The 18,935-nt window shown below is 38.7% G+C and overlaps 1 protein-coding gene across 6 annotated transcripts in view; it reads left to right on the forward strand.

The window, feature by feature from the left end:
- CNTLN (centlein) overlaps window positions 1-18,935 on the forward strand; it is a 251,852-nt gene that overhangs the window by 208,050 nt on the left and 24,867 nt on the right. For all 6 annotated transcript variants that reach the window (XM_084779053.1, XM_084779054.1, XM_084779056.1 and 3 more), the window contains exons 19-23: window positions 558-737; window positions 6,053-6,150; window positions 7,589-7,715; window positions 8,644-8,781; window positions 9,114-9,299. In XM_084779053.1, coding sequence (XP_084635179.1) covers window positions 558-737; window positions 6,053-6,150; window positions 7,589-7,715; window positions 8,644-8,781; window positions 9,114-9,299 — 729 coding nt within the window. The remainder of the gene's footprint in view (window positions 1-557; window positions 738-6,052; window positions 6,151-7,588; window positions 7,716-8,643; window positions 8,782-9,113; window positions 9,300-18,935) is intronic.

The raw sequence follows: 18,935 nt of genomic DNA on the forward strand, positions 1-18,935 counted from the left end.
TGTCTGTCTCTCTGTCTCTGTCTCTGTCTCTGTCTCTCTGTCTCTGTCTCTGTCTCTGTCTCTTTTCTATCTTCTCTCTGTCTCTGTCTCTGTCTGTCTGTCTCTCTCTCTGTCTCTCTCTGTCTCTCTCTGTCTCTCTGTCTCTGTCTCTGTCTCTGTCTCTGTCTATCTGTCTGTCTCTCTCTCCCCTCCCTCCCTTTACCGCTCCTTCTCCCTCTCCCTCCCTCCCTCCCTCTCTCCCTCCCTCCCACCCTCTCTCTGTGTCATCCATGTATATGTGAAAGCAAGCGGTCATCATGAAAAAAGACAAACTGGCAGAACTGAGTATGGTATCTTTGGATTTTTGTTTTGTTTTGTTTTTTAACTTGGTAGACTCTCTGATGCTAAATAGACTCTCTGATACTAATTAAAACCTGTAATAGCTTAGAAATTTTGTAGAATTTTTATAACTTTTATTATTAATTTAATTAATTCTTTGGCATTTTGTACCTGTAAACTTTATGCTGACAACCATTAGATTAACTCTTAATTATTTTCATGAAATCTTTTTTTTAAAGAAGCTAACTCTCGATTTAGCTGGACTTCGAAAAGAAAAGGAAGATTTGTTAAGGAAATTGGAGTCTTCATCTGACGTCACGAGCGTGACAGAAGTAACGGCCCCACAGACACAAGTCACCACACTGGGTCCCCTGAGAAGCATGGATTTGGAAATGAGGCAATTGCAGTGTAAACTAAAGGTGAGTATACAGTAGTTCATGTACAGAAACACCTCATAAGTCACTGCGTCGTAGGAGACATTTAACTGCTTCTGATTTAGTTCACAAAGGTCACCATCATAAAATTTCCAAAAATACGGATGTTGCAAGTGACTTAGCCATTCGAGCCTCGCGGTTCCCTTCTTTTCCTGTTGTTTCTCTTTGACTTTCTCCTTTCCATAGCCTAATAACACCCTGAAGTCCTGCCCTGGGTGCTAATGGGCAGTGGCCTCGCCGTCGTCTCCAATATCCAGTTCCTGGTGCTCTCTGTCTTTTCCTCCCAACACACAGAATCTTTTCAAACATATTGTATCAACACAGCAAGAATTGTTTTCCTCTGTACACAAGCTACTAGCTTAGTTTAGTTGTGGGTTGAAGACCAGGATGCAAAAAAGAAAGGTGTGGAAATGGGGAGAGAGAGAAATCAAAGATGGATTGCTTGGCTTGTCTGCAGCAAGTTAATCCTGGGGGTGAGAATACTACAAATTCTTTTTGTTTGTAAAAAAATATATATATATATACCGAACTCCAGATAACTTGTCAGTAACTTAAAGTGAGGTTCCCCTTAGTTCAAACAGGATTGTGAGGAATAAGATCCCTGTGTTTTAAAAAGAAAGTTTATTTTTCTGCTTCCTAAAAACAAACTCATTATTTTTCACATATTTAATTACTTCCTTCAGTGAGGATTGCGGCTGGAAGCTGACAGAGGTGGGTACAGGACGGTTGCTTTGCTATGATAGGCATCACTAGACGGGAAAGTCTAACTGTAAACGCATTGAGTGCTTTATAATCTGGATAACTGACTGCAACTGAGGCAGCAGCATGGCAAACCGTCAAATAGATGCCTGGCTGTTTTCAGTCCAGAGGATGATGCTTTGAACAGTGCTTCAAGCAGAATAAGATAGGGTGAAGTGTAACCCACCCATTGCTTACACTGTTCATTCACTAATGAGATAGTCATAAAACTAGCATGAACTGGGGTGCTTTTGGGGTTTTTTTGGGGGGGAGCTGCCTTTTGGATAACACCCTGAGGCAGAGTTTACATGGGGAGTGTGAACACTAGAAATGTAAAGGAAAATGTACATGTTCCAGAGCGTGTGAAGTCTCTTGAAATGTGTTTTTTTTTGTCCTAGGAAGTATAAATACAGTTTATGAATTAAGTATTTTAGTGTTATTTCTCACATATGTGGGAAGGAGGCCATTGTGCTTGTCTTTTGTCGTTTACTGTGTAGATGTTGCATTACAGTTAGTTCACTGATATAGTTGAAGTATTGATGATTCTAATTTAGTGTTTTGCCGAGATCAATAGCATGGTAGAGTCAGTGTTGTCTGGCTTCTAAGTGTTTGTAGTTGTTGTAGCTTTGTGTTGAGTTATATTTGACTTATTTGATTTTGCTTACTACAAATGTTCCAACAATTAAAAACTGAAATGTGGACTGCTGTAATGTGCCCATATAAGTATCCTATGAGGTAAGAAAATTTACCTCACTTGAGCTGGCTGTGGGGAGACGAAAGGATGATGTCTGCTTTCATCCTGTTGAATGTTTTTGTACAGAAATTTTTCTGGAAGAATTTAAGTACCTAAAACTCTGTGCTACTCGAAATTTGTTTCAATATTGTTTCAAATTGATTTGCTAAAACTACTATAAGAAAATACTACTAGGGGAGGCAGAGGCAAGCAGATTGCTATGAGTTCCAGGCCAGCCTGGTCAACAAAGCAAGTCCAGGACATCCAAGGCTACTGAGAGAAACCCTGTTTCAAAAAACAAACAAAAAACATAAAGAAAATACCACTGATTGGCTTGCTAAAACATTTCTTTCCAGCTGGACCTGGTGGTGCGTGACTTTAATCCCAGCATCCTGGAGGCAGAGGCAGGCGGATCTCTGTGAGTTTAAAACCAGCCTGATGTACATAGTGAGTGCCCGTACAGCCAAGGCTTCTTAGTTCAAAACAAACCAACAACAACAAACACTGCTTTTCTTAAAGGTCTGCAGGCTAGAAAGGCAAAATGAAAGTGTTGCCTTTTTTTCTTCCCTCTTCTGAGGCCTTGCTTTTTGTCATGTAAGGAACAGCCTTCCTCCTTAGCTCCTGTGGTCCTTCGAATATCCCTGCATGTTATTTCATGAAGACACTCATTGTGTTATATTAGGGCCGACTGGAGACCTCATTTTACCTACGTTACCTTCTTAAAGAAATATCTCCAAACACAGCACATTCTGCAGTATTGGAGGCTAAGTGAGGACTTCGGCATATAATTTTAGGGAGACACAATTTAACTCACAGCAGATATAAGAGGACTAATGGCGATTCACTAGGACATAGGTCAACTCTACCTGATACTTAGGAGCATTGTTTAGATATTAATCCATTAAGGGTCTACATACATCTTTTATGTAGCACTGGTCTTTTCTGTTAATTTCTTATATACTTTTCAAGAACTGGTTTGTTCTATGCAGAGCTTGTGTGTATTTTCTGACTTCTTTTGTCTCGTTAAACATGTTTTTTCAAGGTCCTCTACAGAGGAGGATCCAGAGGTGAATAACGATAGCTAAAATAATAGATCTTTCTAGTAACTGATGGAGATATTGGAAGTGTTTAATCTGTAGTTTACTAATCCCTCCATTACCCCCAAGGCATGGGTTCAGCACTTTTAGCTACGTAAAATAGAGCTTTAAGTCTCAAAACAGAATAGAGTCAACTCTCTTAAAATCTGCTGACCATGCGCCTTTGCAAACAGTATCAGACTCTGCATGCTGCCTTCTGCTTCTCGCTTTAAACAGAGTACTAAGCTCATTTCTTTTGCTTCTCTACATAAAATGCTTCAGGAACTGTGCATTTGCTGTGTGCGTGTTAAGGGTTGACAGGATGAATGTCTTAAGCAGCAATACTGAGAGCAGCAAAATATTGAGATTGGCAGAATTTAAAAGTTTGTTTTGTTCGTGTTTGTTTAAAGCTTTCTGAATTTAGCAGAGGCTTTAATTTGAGTAGATTAACAATACCTTGTGAATGGGAAAGCTAAGGTACCAACAGGATTAAGTGATGTTTCAGACTATATCTTTAACTAGAACTTGAATCGAGATGCAAGTTAGCTGTCTTGATACTGTGGTTCGCCGATTCCTAGATGATATAAGTAAGAAATACCTCAAAGCTAATCTGATTTGAAAATGCAGTAATTATGTACAAATCCTTAAATAATAATTACTACTCTTAGTAGTTCAATCAAAGAGAAATTTACTATTTTTTTTTTACTTTTTTACTGTTTTTTTAATTGAAAAATAAAATCATTCATAATACATCTCAATTACTATCTCATCCTGTGCATCCTCCCATTCCTCCCTCCCTCCCACTTTCATGACATTTCCCTTTGTGACTGTGACTGAGGGGGACCTCCTCCCCTGTATATACTCATAGAGTATCAAGTCTCTTCTTGGTAGCCTGCTGTCCTTCCAAGTGCCCTCGGGCCTCCCCATCAAGGGGACGTGGTCAAATATGGGGCACCAACACTTCGTGTGAAAATTAGACCCCACTCTCCACTTAACTGTGGAGAATGTCCTCTCCCTTGGCTAGATCTAGGTAGGGGTTTGATGATGACTGCATGTATTGTCCTTGGTTGGTGCCATAGTTTAAGCAGAACCTCTGGGCCCAGATTCGCCCATCATAGTGTTCTTCTTGTAGGTTTCTAGGACCCTCTGGATCCATCTATTTCCCCCATCTCCTATATTTCTCTCACCTAGAGTCCCAATAGGATGTTCTCCCCTCTGTCCCACTTTCCAGGTAAGTGCAGACTTTCATGGGACATGCCCCTTGGGCTAGTGTCCAATTATAAGTGAGTATATACCATTTGAGTCTCTCTGCTTCTTGGTTAGCTTACTCATGATCATTTCTAGTCCAATCCATTTGTCCACAAATTTCGGGAATTCCTTGTTTTTAATAGCTGAGTAGTATTCCATAGTGTAAATGTACCACAGTTTCTTTATCCATTCTTCTACTGAGGGACACTTAGGCTGTTTCCATGATCTGGCTATTATGAATAAGGCTGCTATGAACATGGTTGAGCATATGTCCCTGTTGTGTGCTGGAGCATCTTCTGGGTACATTCCAAGGAGTGGAATAGCTGGGTCTTGAGGAAGCCTTATTCCCAGTTTTCTGAGATAGCTCCAGACAGATTTCCAAAATGGCTGCACTAGTCTGCATTCCCACCAGCAATGAAGGAGTGTTCCTCCTTCTCCACATCCTCGCCAGCACGTGGTGTCGTTTGAATTTTTGATCTTGGCCATTCTGATGGGTGTAAGATGGAATCTCAGAGTTGTTTTGATTTGCATTTCCCTGATGACTAAGGAGGTTGAGCATTTCTTTAAGTGTTTCTCAGCCATTTGATATTCCTCTGTTGAGAATTCTCTGTTTAATTCTGAACCCCATTTGTCAGTTGGATTATTTAGTTTGGTGGTGTTTAATTTCTTGAGTTCTTTATATATTTTGGATATTAGACCTTTGTCAAATGTAGGGTTGGTGAGAAATTTACTATTGATAAGATTTTTTTGTCAGCCATCTAATATTCTCAAATAGATTATCATCAAATATTATTGACCAACTGCAATTTATTGTCTATTATTTCTTTTGCTGTTCACTTCTGGGTTCCTTTGTATGTTTGCATCCTTGAGATTTGTTTGCCAGGTGGAAGGTGCAGCACAGCCCTCCACCTGAGTCTGGCAGGTGCCAGCACCATGGTACCTTTCCCGTTGCCTTGGGACTGTCTTCAGCAAGGTGACCCAGGGCAGCAACACAAGAGGGAAGGACAGAGGCCCAAGGCTTTGAGGGCCCGGATTTAAATTTACATGGTGTCACTTCAGCCATGCTCTCTTGGTGAAAGCAAATCACAGATGAAACCAAATTCAAAAAATTAGCAAGTGGCTGTTATACTTTTTTAGGGGGAACATCAAGTTGCCTGTGGTCATATTTAGTCTATGACAGCTTGTGAGTGAATCTATCCTTCATTTCAAGTGCTCTAACTGAGCCATTGAGATTGCACATTTATATTTTACTCGGACAATTTTATTTCCTGTTGAAATATTTGAGTCCTATACTGTTGTCCATGTTCCTCTATGGTCTGGCAAGCTATATAATAATTTTACTGTAAATGCATTATCTAATTTTTAAAACAAAATAATCAGGTAAAATATTAAAAGTATATTTTAGTCATTATTAAAATTATTAAAATAAATATGTCACTATTTCTCAACAACGCCTTTGTTTTAACTCTAGAAAGATAAATTGAAATATGCTTATTTTAATCTAGAATGCAACGAATGAACTCACTAAACAGTCATCAAATGTGAAGTCTCTGAAACTGGAACTCCTGGCAAAAGAAGAACACATAAAGGAGATGCATGAAAAGTAGGATTTCCTGTTTCTATCTATTGTGTTTGCTGCCACCTAGTGGTCATCAGTTCTCCTCACCATTCCACCCCAAAAAAAAAACAGTACCAGTGTTTATGTCTAGCAATGGAAGTAGAGTAATTAGAGTAATTATTATAATTACTCTATTTATAATAATTAGAGTAAAATGTTTAAAACTAGATTTTCCTATTTATCATAATTTCAATAAATATAAATTAATAACTTTAAGACTAAACAAAAGCCTATAATACTAAGGCTAAGAATATATTGATTGGTACTTAAATAGAATTAATTCCTAGGTTTGTAAAGTCAAGGTCAAAATGTGAAAGTTTTGTTTGCTCATAAAATAGCTTATATATATATAGTGTGTATATATATACTAATAGTCTATATATAATAGCTTGTATATATTATTTTAAAAGGAGTTTAAGTACTCTATCATGTTGAGCAAATGTGTTTTATTACTTCCTAAAGTTTTTATGTGATATGTTTCAATAAAACACATCATTGATAAATTTCTCCTATGCAGTATTAGGAGTGAAGCTTACTTAACATACTAACAAATAAAACCTAGCCAGGAGATTGATAGCTGAGTGTGGCGGCTTGTGCCTGTAATTTCAGCATTGGGATGTCTGAAGCAGGAACATTGCCACCAAGCTGAGACCCACCTGGGCCATGTAGTGAGCTACACACCAGCCTGGGCTACGTGTGAAACCCTCTCTCCAAGACCTCCAAATAAAAAGCATTCTTATTTTTACCCAAAAATGTCTTGAAATACATAAGTCAAAGACAATGTTGCTTAGTGGTTAATGTTGAGGAGTCTAGGAAAACTCTGAGTCCAGGCTCCTCTGTCTCCTAGCTCAGTGCTTTAGTCTACTAGTCTTTATGAAGTTCTTCTGAGGGATAAGTGAGTCAGTACACAGTGTAGCCATGGTTATAACAACAGGAGTATGTGTCACTGAAGTTACCATTTTATATGTATTATATATAATATTTACCATCTTAAGCTAAACTGATAGACGAATTCAATCTCAACTGGCTGAATTAAAATTAGTGTACCTAATTTTAGTTTCTTTGCATATTACAATATTTTTACATTTTTAACCAAATTACAGTCTTGTTTCTTGACATTGTTAGAATTTTGATTGTTGCTAAGTATTACTTCAATATACCTAAGCAATGCAAAAATATAAGTTTTCATAAATTATAATAGTGTGATCCTTCTTTGTTGATCTTTCTTTTGCTATAATTCAAATATTCACAACCAGATTATGAATCTTACTAACACATATGATACTTATATGCTTATTTCAGTAAATTTATTTTACTAACATGGTGGCACTAATATTAGTTTTTAAAAACTAAGAGTAGGTATGACAATGGATACAGTATATCAAGGCATTTTCTGCTCCTGTTAAAATCTTCTCCCCTTAAGGACGTCTCGAATGGAGAGAGATATAACCATGAAAAGACACCTGATCGAGGACTTGAAATTTCGACAGAAAGTAAATTCAGAAAGTAATGAAAGTTTTAATGAAATGTTAGAAAGTCTTGAAAAAAAGGTACCTTTTTGTGATCACTGATAAATTATTTTCTGTTATACTCATTTTTCACATAAATGTTAAGTATTAAGCATCTATACAAAATACTTGCAGGGTATATATTGGGAGTTATAAAGTTATGCCATTTTTATTTGCTTCAGAATTCAAGACTCCAAACTTCCACACATACTATAATCATGGGGTCTGCCTGTCTATGTGCTGTCATGAAGGAAATGTTTAATTTTTAAAAATTAAAGTATTGAATACTTCTGTTTTACACAGGATATCCTATATATTATTTTACATTATTTAAACCTACAGTTTATAAGGACAGAATCAGGCCAATATGCCAATGTTTAAATTCTTCAAATGCTTTAACTTTTTAAATTTTGTATTGGTGTTTTGCCTATATGTCTGTCTGTGCGCCACATGCATGCCTGGTGCCCTTGGAGGTCAGAAGAGGCCTCATAGCCCCAGGAGCTGAAGTTTACAGATGGCTGTGAGCTAGCCTGTGGTCCTGGGAAGTGAATCTGTGTCTTCTGCAAGAGCAACAAGTCCTTTTAACCACTGAGCCATCTCTTCAGCCCCTCCCTTTTACTTTCACTTGAACAATCATTTCAGAAATAGCTTTAAATTGTTTGTTTAAGTAATAATTTCTTCAGTGGCAGTAAGCTTAAAATAGAAAACAGTCTCTTCCATTATTCTTTGAGCTGTATAAAGAATGTTATGACTATTCTACTATACCTAACATGTATTTTTTGACATTTTAGTTTGGTTGACTTAAGAATTGCTAGTTTCTTCATAATGTGAATACTCCAAGTAGACTACTTGAATTTGATAAGGTTTATACGAGACAATGAATACAATTAGACTAATTCTGATTCTGATAAGACAATAGTACTTCTTTAATGCATTTACTAACAGTAATTACATTTATACTTTTTTGCAGGTGAAGACATTAACTGAAGAATGTTCCAACAAGAAAATATCAGTTGATTCCCTAAAGCAAAGACTTAACGTTGCTGTGAAAGAGAAGTCACAGTATGAACAGATGTATCAGAAAACTAAAGAGCAGCTAGAAAAAAAGGTCTGCTTCTGAGCACCCAGATCTAGGTCTGAATACAACGTGCTGTTCTCAGTGTAATGCTGTCATCTTTTCCTCCACAAATCAATATGAACTACTTAGTAATTCCACATTAACAATAAAGAATACTGTATCACTAACACTGACTTTATTTTACATTAATGATTGTGGTCTATTAGCAAAATAAAGAAAAGCAAGGATTATCTTTACCCAAATAAAAGTACATTGCATATATTGAATAATAAAATATATTTCTTGTCTGATTTGCATTAACTCAATTTTCTCAATATATTTATGGAATACTTTTTTCTTTTGTGAATATCAATCTTTTTCAGGATCTCAAGTTGAGTCTCCTGATGTCAAAAATAAATGAAACAGAAACTGCAATGGCACAGATTGAGATGGCAGCATCCGAGCAGCTCCAAGGCTTAGCACTGCAGAGTGAACAGGTCCTGGAAGGTGCGCAGAAGAAACTGCTGTTAGCCAATGAAAAAATAGAGGAGTTCACCATCTTTGTGAAGGTCTGAGTCATTGATGGCTTTCTCACTTGCACCTTACGTCAGGCAGAGCATTGTCCTCCTGAGGGTGTGGGGGGAAAGTTCCTTGCTTTTACTTTTTGCCGATGTTACTGTTTAGATGTGCCCTCGCTGTGTAGCTCAGCTGGCCTCAGACTTGCTTCTCCTGCCTCCAGTCCTCTCGAGGATTGTAGGTATGTTCTTGGCCTTCTTTTCGCTTTACTAATCCACAAAACCTTTCCTCCTACCCTGGAGGTCACTGTGCTCAAAATTTCTCTGTAGCAGATTTTACAGTTTGAATTTTAAATCATTCACCCGACTGTTAATATTTCTTTCTTTAGTTTAGTAATGAAATGGTAGTAGTCAAGCAATCAAGATAGATTTGAAATTAATTGACATTTCCACTCTGTTTTTAAAATCACCGAAGCAAGGACAAAGATACTCCTGTGTTCAGTTAAGCTAAGGTACCTGAATTTAGTACATTCGCCTGCATGTGCGTGGTGGCTCAGTTGTCTCGTCTAGATGCTGCCTAACCATGCTACCAGAAGACTTACACAAAGAGCCTGCTGTGCTGTGCTTGCGGGAGGAGGGGCCGACACAGGCAGCACTCTTCCTCCCTTCTCTGCAGCAGCTGGGGAGAGGCTCTGGGTTCAGGAGCAGCAGTCCTTGAAGGCAGAGAGAGCCTGTGAAGCTTTCACCCCATTTAATCCTCCATAAAGTGTTCATAACACCATTCAGTGCCTTTCGTTCTTTGTCATGTAGTTAGTAAGCAAATTTCTTGCTGCTAGCTAGACCATGGTGATTTCCTTAATAGTAGGAACAATATTTTATTAATCTTTCCCTCCACAGCATGCACCATAGTGCCTTGGAAAGAACAAGCATGCACTAATGATCACTAATTAAATTAAATTTGCATTGGAAATGTGAAATCTTAATGGTAGCCTTCTTGAGCTTCAATGTTGAATCTAAAGCAGTTCGCAGTGGGAAAGAAAGCCCGTTCTTTCCCCCACTCCCCAGCCACACTTCCATCCTTGGTGAGGGTGGCCATGAAAGCCGGCCTTCGAGAGCGTAGAAACAGGGCTGAAAGGGAAGACTTAAGGCAGTCATATTGCACCAGTAAGTGTGCATTGGCCACTTACGACATCTTTGTAAAATGAAATGTTAAGTGTCTTCCTATGAAGTTCTATCACCATTCACTGCCTCCTTTTCTATGACGGACCATAATATGAGCCACCGGCTTACACCTAATTGGGCTGGCGACATCGATGGCACAGTGGGTATGAGCACTTGCTGTTCTTGCAGCAGATCCAAGTTCTGTTGTTCCCAGCACCCACTTTGGGCTGCTTACAGCTCCCTGTATCTGCAGCTCCAGGGGATCTGACAGCACCTTCTGGCTTCTGTGGACAATTGCACATACATGACACACACAGACAAATGCACACACATAAGTACAAATAAATCTAAAATGTGCCAAACTTTTTAAATGTTATTTTACATTTATATTATCTTAATGTTCTCAAATCAGCTCAAGTTTGACTTTTCTCTAGACAAATCAGGAGCTGGGCCATATGTGAAGCCCTCAGTACATAAGGCACTCTGTGGAGTGTTTTGGATTGACTTTTGGTATAGCTCGTATTTGCAAATAGTAACATTACTGGCCTTGTAGTTTAAATGCATGCTGGAAAATAACTGGATTTTAGCTATGATGTTATATTTGTCACTCCACAAAATAGGAACCCAAAGCATTGTCAGTAATGCTCCAAGGAAATGCCTGCCTTTGTTTCACTAGAAATCATGGGTCCTTCAGAAGTTTCTCATTTAAAAGTATCCATAAAATGAATGAAATAATCATTTGACCTCTTTTAATAAAGGTTTCAAATTGTATAAAGTCAAGCCAATAATGCATGCCTCAGAAGATCATGAGTGGTTAAAATGATTAATTTCAGTGAATGTAATTTGCCTTTCCTGACTTAAAATGCCATTTTCTTTCTGCTTACTGAGATCTCACCATTTAATTTATAATGAATAATCACTTTGAATATTGTTGATATTTGACCCATGTAGGAACGTTTTTATTATGACTTTGTTTTCCGGATTTCCTTTTAGATTTGAGCTTCCTTGTGTACTTTTAGACAGAATTTAAAATATGAAACAGATACATACGGGACGTATTATTATCAATAATTATGTTTAGGAAATATATTGTCTTTTCAAAGAAGAAAAATAAAAGAACACTGGAAATTTTTACAATAGGAAAATTAATTTTATGACTAGGTAATTTGATTTTTATGCACTTGGTGTAGGTTTGTGACCATGATAAAGCAATTTGTATATTTCTCTGCATATTAGCCTAAAAGGCATACTTTTTATTTATGTATATGAGTCTCTAGGCTCTAGTTATTCACAGGTGACATATTGATCCTTCAAGATGACATACCAATCTTTTATACTAAGCAGTGTTTATATAAAGTATAAATAATTAAAAATGAATTTGACATTGTTACAGTTTCATGGATTTGCAATTTGAATAACATTTTTAAAGGTATAGTATAGGCTAGATGCATTAGCACATGCCTTTAATCCTAGCACCCAAGAAGTACAGGCAGAAGGAGCTCTGTGAGTATGAGGTCAGCCTGGTCTACATAGGGGATTCCAGGCCAGCCTGGGCTACCTGGTGAAAACCTGTCTTAAAAGAATGTGTTATATATATATGTTTAGTATTGTTTCAGAATTTTTACACATGGTTTAAAACATTTAGCATTTAGATTACCAATTTCAGAAACATTTGATTCTTTTGTGTTTAAATAAAATGTATAATATTGTCCCAGAATCTACTGAGTCATGACTCCAGTTAGGTAGGACCCCAAGTCTGCATTTGACAAATTAACTAAATGAGTAGAACAGATGTTTTAGATGGGGCTAGCGTGATGGCTCAATGGCTAAGAGCGCTAGCTCCACCGGCAGAGTACTTAAGCTCAGTTCCAAGTACCCACAGTGCGCTCACAACTGTCTGTAAATCCAGTTTCAGGGGATCTGAAGCCATCTTCTGGCTTTCAAGGACACCGGGTACACCTGTGGTACACAGACATACATGCAGGAAGCTATAGAAATATTACCTTGTTTTTAACAATTGAATCTATATGACAAGAACATAACCATATGGCATTTAAAACATAAAAATTTCCAATTTCCAACACTGATTTGATATTTGTTATAATTATGTTTTTACATCGTGTCTCTATTTAAGCTTTCTTATTCAAATTCTACCATCAGTCAAATGCAGAAATATTGGTCAAGACTGGGAAGTTGGGTCTTGGTAAGGGTATCAGCCTCTTCTCTTCTTTACACAAGTGACCTGGGACTGAGCAGTGATGCTCAGGGCCAGCAGCTCAACCAGCATACCATCTGCAACTTTCAGGGCCCGCTGTGTTAGCTGTGTCGCACCTAAGTGTCTATCCTTTTAATACTTTTAAACCTTTTGTAACTGAATGCTGTTCTGCCTTTGGAATCTACTCTTCCTCACTATTCTCCAACTCTTACCCCTTTTGAGCTTGTTACTGCCTTTTTTCTCGAAGTCTACTTCCCACCGAAAAGTTCTCCTAACTCTTCCGGACTTAGCTTAGGGCTTTGTGTATGGATCTTTACTTTCACCCTTGTAGGCAAGAGGATAGAGTTCAACTCTGCTCCATACTACCTTTATGATCTCAGGCAACTGACTTATTCCTCTGTGCCTCAGTTTCCCTCTGTATACTATATTCATAATAATAGAGCATACCTGAAGTTAGGGCTTGAGTAAATTATAATAGCTAAAGGTTCAGAATGGTGCCCACCAAAGCAGAACTGCTCTCTGTAAGCATCAATTATTATTATTGCCAACAATGGATAGTTATCTCTTGATCAGTTATTGTGTGTACAATTAAAATGGAATTGTAGCTGTTTCATTATTTATTTAAAGTATATTAAAAGGCCAACTTGGGGCAGGAACATTACTAATAATTTTCTTATATTACTGTCAGCCAGTGAGGCTCATTACATTCTTGAGGAATTGGTTAGACACATACATGCACACATGCACACATGCACAAGGTACTAGAATAGTACCTACTTTCACATTAAAACTGTAAAGGCAACAGCTGTCCATATCTACACATAGTTTACGCATGGATCATAGTAATCACAGTGCATTCTGCACAGAGCCTGTTAGATATGTACACTAAACTCCTTAGTAGATATTACCAGTAGTTTTAATAGTACTAATGTTTGTTCTGGTCTTGTTGTGGAAGCTACATCCCCTTTAGTCTTTTCATTTATTTGTAGGGCACAGCCAGATTATAGAGGGGGTGGAGTGGCCAGCTGCTCTAGATCTAGTCTTGAATATGGAATTTGGCCCAGGGGTGAAATCAAGTGCTTTGAGCATTGGGACTAGACGTATGTGGCAGAGCCGAGGCTTTGAACTCTCCTAATAACTGGATAAAACACACTAGGGAAATTTCTAGAAGTATTTGCTCAGTTTGAGTCAGCCTGATATATAGGCTTGTTAATGTGCTTGTATGTGAGAGTCATATGCCAAGCACCGTTTTCTCAGCCTTGTTGGTGTTGTTGTTGTTAACTTAAAATAGGTACCATCCAAAGACCAGTGCTTAGTTGAAGCCCATGCACAGTCTCGTCATCACTGTGTATTTTTGTTAGGTAAGACTTGCATGCTTGGGGTGTGTGTATACCATTCTTCTTGAGTGTAGGCATTTGTTGAACATTCCAGTTTTATGTTGACATTTGCAATGGTTAATATTTAGGTACTGATCTCTTCTCTCAGTGATGAGTTTTAAATACTTCTGTTATATAATTCAACTTAAATTCACACTTAGTCTGTCTCACTAAAGGAAAATTAGAACTTCTAAGAAGAAAAGTTCTTCATAAGACTACATTAACTTACCTGGTAAACTTTAAACCATATAAATTATACTTGAGTAAAGCTGTTTAAGTGCTGCTGAGACACAGGTACACTTCTGAATTTCTTGTCAACCCAGCAGCACCTAGAGATTGTCCTAGAGAAAAAGGCCCTCACCTGGCCCAGTCCCTCCACCATGGTCTTCCAGAACTGGGAGCTCAATCCTCTCCATAATTGTTCAGGAAGCTGTTAAAATGCATTATTTCTTCAGGAAACCGCATTAAGGATGGTGATTTCAGAGTTTCTAAGTAGCTACCTGCCTCCACATTTGAGTATTACTGAAAAAAAAAAAGTAGTCAGTCCATAATTATGGTAGAACTCAAGAGCATATGTTGTTAGCTAAATAAAGCTGGAAACCTTGACCTAGTAAAAATGAAACGTAATAGTTGGCTGGTCACTGAGCACTACTGCTGGTTCCAGCTGGTCACTGAGCACTACTGCTGGCTCCAGATGGTCACTGAGCACTACTGCTGGTTCCAGCTGGTCACTGAGCACTACTGTTGGCTCCAGCTGGTCACTGAGCACTACTGCTGGCTCCAGCTGGTCACTGAGCATAAGGTTATCATCCTATGCTTACTGTTGGAATGGTTCACAGGCATCATAGCAGGGTAGGATTGTTAGTTGCCGCATTCTTTAGGAAGCTTGCAAGATGAGACACCATTACCATAGCAACCCTTATAAACTGGAGCTTACTTACAGCTCAGAGGTTTAGTCCATTATCATCATGGCAGGAAACATGGTGGCAGGCAGGCAGATATGGCACTGGAGAAGGAGCTGAGAGTTCTACGTCTGGATCTGCAGGCAGCAGGAAGAGACAGTGAGCCACTATGCCTGGCTTGAGCTTCTGAGACCTCAGCCCACTGCCCATTGACACATTTGTTCCAACAAGGCCATACTGACTCCAGCAAGGACACAGCTCCAGTAATCCCACTCCCTATGAGCCTGTGGAGGCCATTTCATGGTAGTCCCTTCTAGTCCCGTGCAAGCTTGTCATTAGGGAGAGGGCGTTTCGGTCAGCTCCAGGTCTGGGGTATCTGGGCCCTGTTTCTAAAGCATGTGGTGTCTTCAGCAATAGAGACTTCTCTTCTACCTCTGGGGGATAACCAAGGGCAACAGCGATGAGCTGTATGCTCTGGAAATCTCTTGGACAGTTCTTGCCAACAACAAAGGAGGCAAAATGGTTGCTTTAGAATCTTGTTGTTGTTCTTAGATGGTCTTTTTCTCTTGAAGAGAACACTGTCAGCCCAGATGAGAAAATAATATGTGTATTTATACACAAATTACATATGTTATAGGTGTGTGTATGTATCTAATATTTACAGCCCCATTCATTTATAGAGAATAGCCTATTGACAGCCTGGCTCAGGGACCCTACAATTACCTGCCCAAACACAGAGTAAAGTCAGCTCTTTCTCAATCTAGAAAGCCTAGCCAATGAGCCCATCTATCCAGATGTCTAACCTTAAGAACTACATGACCAGTGAACTTAGCCATTAGCTTGCTATTAACAGCAATCAGCACCCAATTAAATAGTGGGGCATAGCTGTGTATTGAGGGCTAGAGACAGGCAGACCTCACTGCTCACTGTACGGAGCTTACCAGAAATGCTGTTTCTTTTTTTTTTTTTTTTTTTCCTTTTGGTTTCTAGACTGAACTTTATTTTTTTTAATTAATTTATTCATATTACATCTCAGTCGTTAGCCCATCCCGTGTATCCTCCCATTCCTCCCTTCCTCCCACTTCCCCCCTACTCCCCTCCCCTCCCCTATGTCTGTGTCTGAGGGGGACCTCCTCTCCCTGTATATGCTCATAGGGTATCAAGTCTCTCCTTGGTGACCTATTATCTTTCCTCTGAGTGCCACCAGGCATCTCCGTCCAAGGGACATGTTCAAATATGGGGCACCAGAGTTTGTGTGAAAGTTAGATCTCCTTCTCCACTCAACAGTGGAGAATGTCCTGTCCATCGGCTAGTCTGGGTAGGGGTTCAAGGTTTATTGCCTATTTTTTCCTTGGCTGTTGCCATAGTTTGCGGAGGACCCCAGGGCCCAGACTCGCCTGTAGTTTTCCAGGACCCGCTGGATCCTTCTATTTCCTCTTTCTCCCAGGCTTCTCATACCTAAAGTCTCAATAGGATGTCCTCCCCTCTTACCCACTATCCTGGTAGGTACAGTTTTTCATGGGGACGTACACCTTGGACTAGTGTCTCAATATAAGTGAGTATATACCATTTAGCTCTTTTTGCTTCTGTGTGAACTCACTCATTATGACAATTTCTAGTTCAGTCCATTTGTCCACAAATTTTGGAAATTCCTTGTTTTTAATAGCTGAGTAGTATTCCATAGTGTAAATGTACCACAGTTTCTTTATCCATTCTTCTGTTGAGGGACACGTAGGTTGTTTCCAAGTTCTGGCTATTATAAATAAGGCAGCTATGAACGTGGTTGAGCATATGTCCCTGTTGTGTGGTAGTGCATCCTCTGGGTATATTCCAAGGAGTGGAATAGCTGGGTCTTGAGGAAGCCCTATTCCCATTTTTCTGAGAAAGCACCAGATAGCTTTCCAAAGTGGTTGTACTAGTTTGCATTCCCACCAGCAATGCAGGAGTGTTCCTCTTTCTCCACACCCTCGCCAGCATGAGATGTCAGTTGAGTTATTGATCTTAGCCATTCTGATGGGTGTAAGATGGAATCTCAGTGTCGTTTTGATTTGCATTTCTCTGATGACTAAGGAGGTCGAGCATTTCTTTAAGTGTTTCTCAGCCATTTGATATTCCTCTGTTGAGAATTCTCTGTTTAGTTCCAAGCCCCATTTGTCAGTTGGATTATTTGGTTTGGTGGTGTTTAATTTCTTGAGTCCTTTATATATTTTGGATATTAGACCTTTGTCAGATGAAGAGTTGGTGAAGATCTTTTCCCAGTCTGTAGGCTGTCGCTTTGTTCTCTTGACAGTGTCACCTGCCTTACAGAAGCTTCTCAGCCTCATGAGGTTCCATTTATTAATTGTTGATGTTAAGGCCAGGGCTGTTGGTGTTCTGTTCAGGAAGTTGTCTCCTGTGCCTATCAGTTCCAGACTCTTCCCCACTTTTTCCTCTAACTGGGTTAATGTCTGTGGTTTTAGGTTGAGATCTTTAATCCACTTGGACTTGAGTTTTGTGCATGGTGACAAATAGGGGTCTAATTGCATTTTTCTACATGTAGACATCCAGTTAGACCAGCACCATTTGTTGAAGATGCTGTCGTTTTTCCATTGAATGGATTTGGCTTCTTTGTCGAAAATCAAGTGAATGCTAAGTTTCTGATTCAGTGCAAGACAGTGACTCCAGGCAATAGGACAGAGAGCAGTACAGACATCCAGAGTCATGTTCTGGACTGACTCTGTATGCATATACACACAGAAACACCCCATTATGCACATGCATGTACCATACACCACAACATGGGTGTGTGTATGTGGTGTGTGTTTATATTGGTGTGTGTGTGTGTGTGTGTGTGTGTGTGTGCATGTTTATACTAAGAGAAAATGAAGCTGATATCAATTAGAGAGACACTTATTTCTATGAAGGAGTTATATAAGACTAAGCTAAAATTTTCAATAAAACAATTCAGTAGGATAATCCATAAAAAATTCCCTTGAACTGAATGATAGGTCATTTAAAATTACACAGAAAAGCAAAGGTGGTTTTTTGGTTTTGGTTTTGTTTTTATGAAAAAGTGAAGAAACCACAAGACTTATGAGACATCATCAAACTAAATGTATGTATGATAGGAATTTTAATGAGCAAAGAGATAAAAGAATGGAAAGACCTTTTAAAAGATTTATTTATTATTTATTTATTTATTTATAAAGTATTCTGCCTGCATGTGAGTCAGCAAGCCAGACGAGGACACCCAACCTCATTATAGATGGTTGCTGGGAATTGAACTCAGGACTTTTAGAAAAACAGCCAGTGCTCTTAACCTCTGAGCCATCTCTTCAGCCCTAGAAAGACTACTTAAATAATACCAGGAAATATACCAAAGTTGGAGAGACAGACAGACAGACAGAAAGGTGTACAGATTCATAGCTGCAAGAATCCCCCAAGAGACTGAACACAATCTATATGAGATAGTGTATAATTAAATTGCAAAGAGCCCTATAAGGAAGAGCACACCCATAAGCCTGCCAAAGGGCTGCCACAGAAGCCACAGATATCAGGAGAATATGGGATGTCTTCAAAATAATGAAAGTCAAAGCTGCCAGCCAAGAATACTGCAGTAAAAAAAAAAATCTGTCCTTGAGAATGAGGGAGGGAACAAAACTTCTCCAGCAAACTGACATGGAGAGTACGTTCCTTACCAGGGTTGCTTAGACAGAGATCAAAGAACTCTAAATCATAAAGTGAAAAACAGACTCAAGGTCAGAATTTTTTAGTATTGCAATAACATTGCAAGATGACTTTAAACTATGATATAAACATTATTTAGAAACTAAATGAAAACCTTTATGGCGGGTATGCACTATAGAAGTCTTTGTAAATTATAATGCCCAGTCCCACAGTTAAGGAGAGAAGTATCACCTTCATGTGATTATTATTCTGATGCTGTCAACAGCTTAAAATAGGAAACTACAATTGGAAGATATTTATGAAAGCTACAAAATGTTGCAAAGGAAATTCTAAAGTCAGAATTCAAAAGATTAAGAAAGACCTCAAAGTA

This window comes from Acomys minous, assembly GCF_964271855.1.
Source record: "Acomys minous genome assembly, chromosome: 1".
Taxonomy (NCBI): Eukaryota; Metazoa; Chordata; class Mammalia; order Rodentia; family Muridae; genus Acomys; species Acomys minous.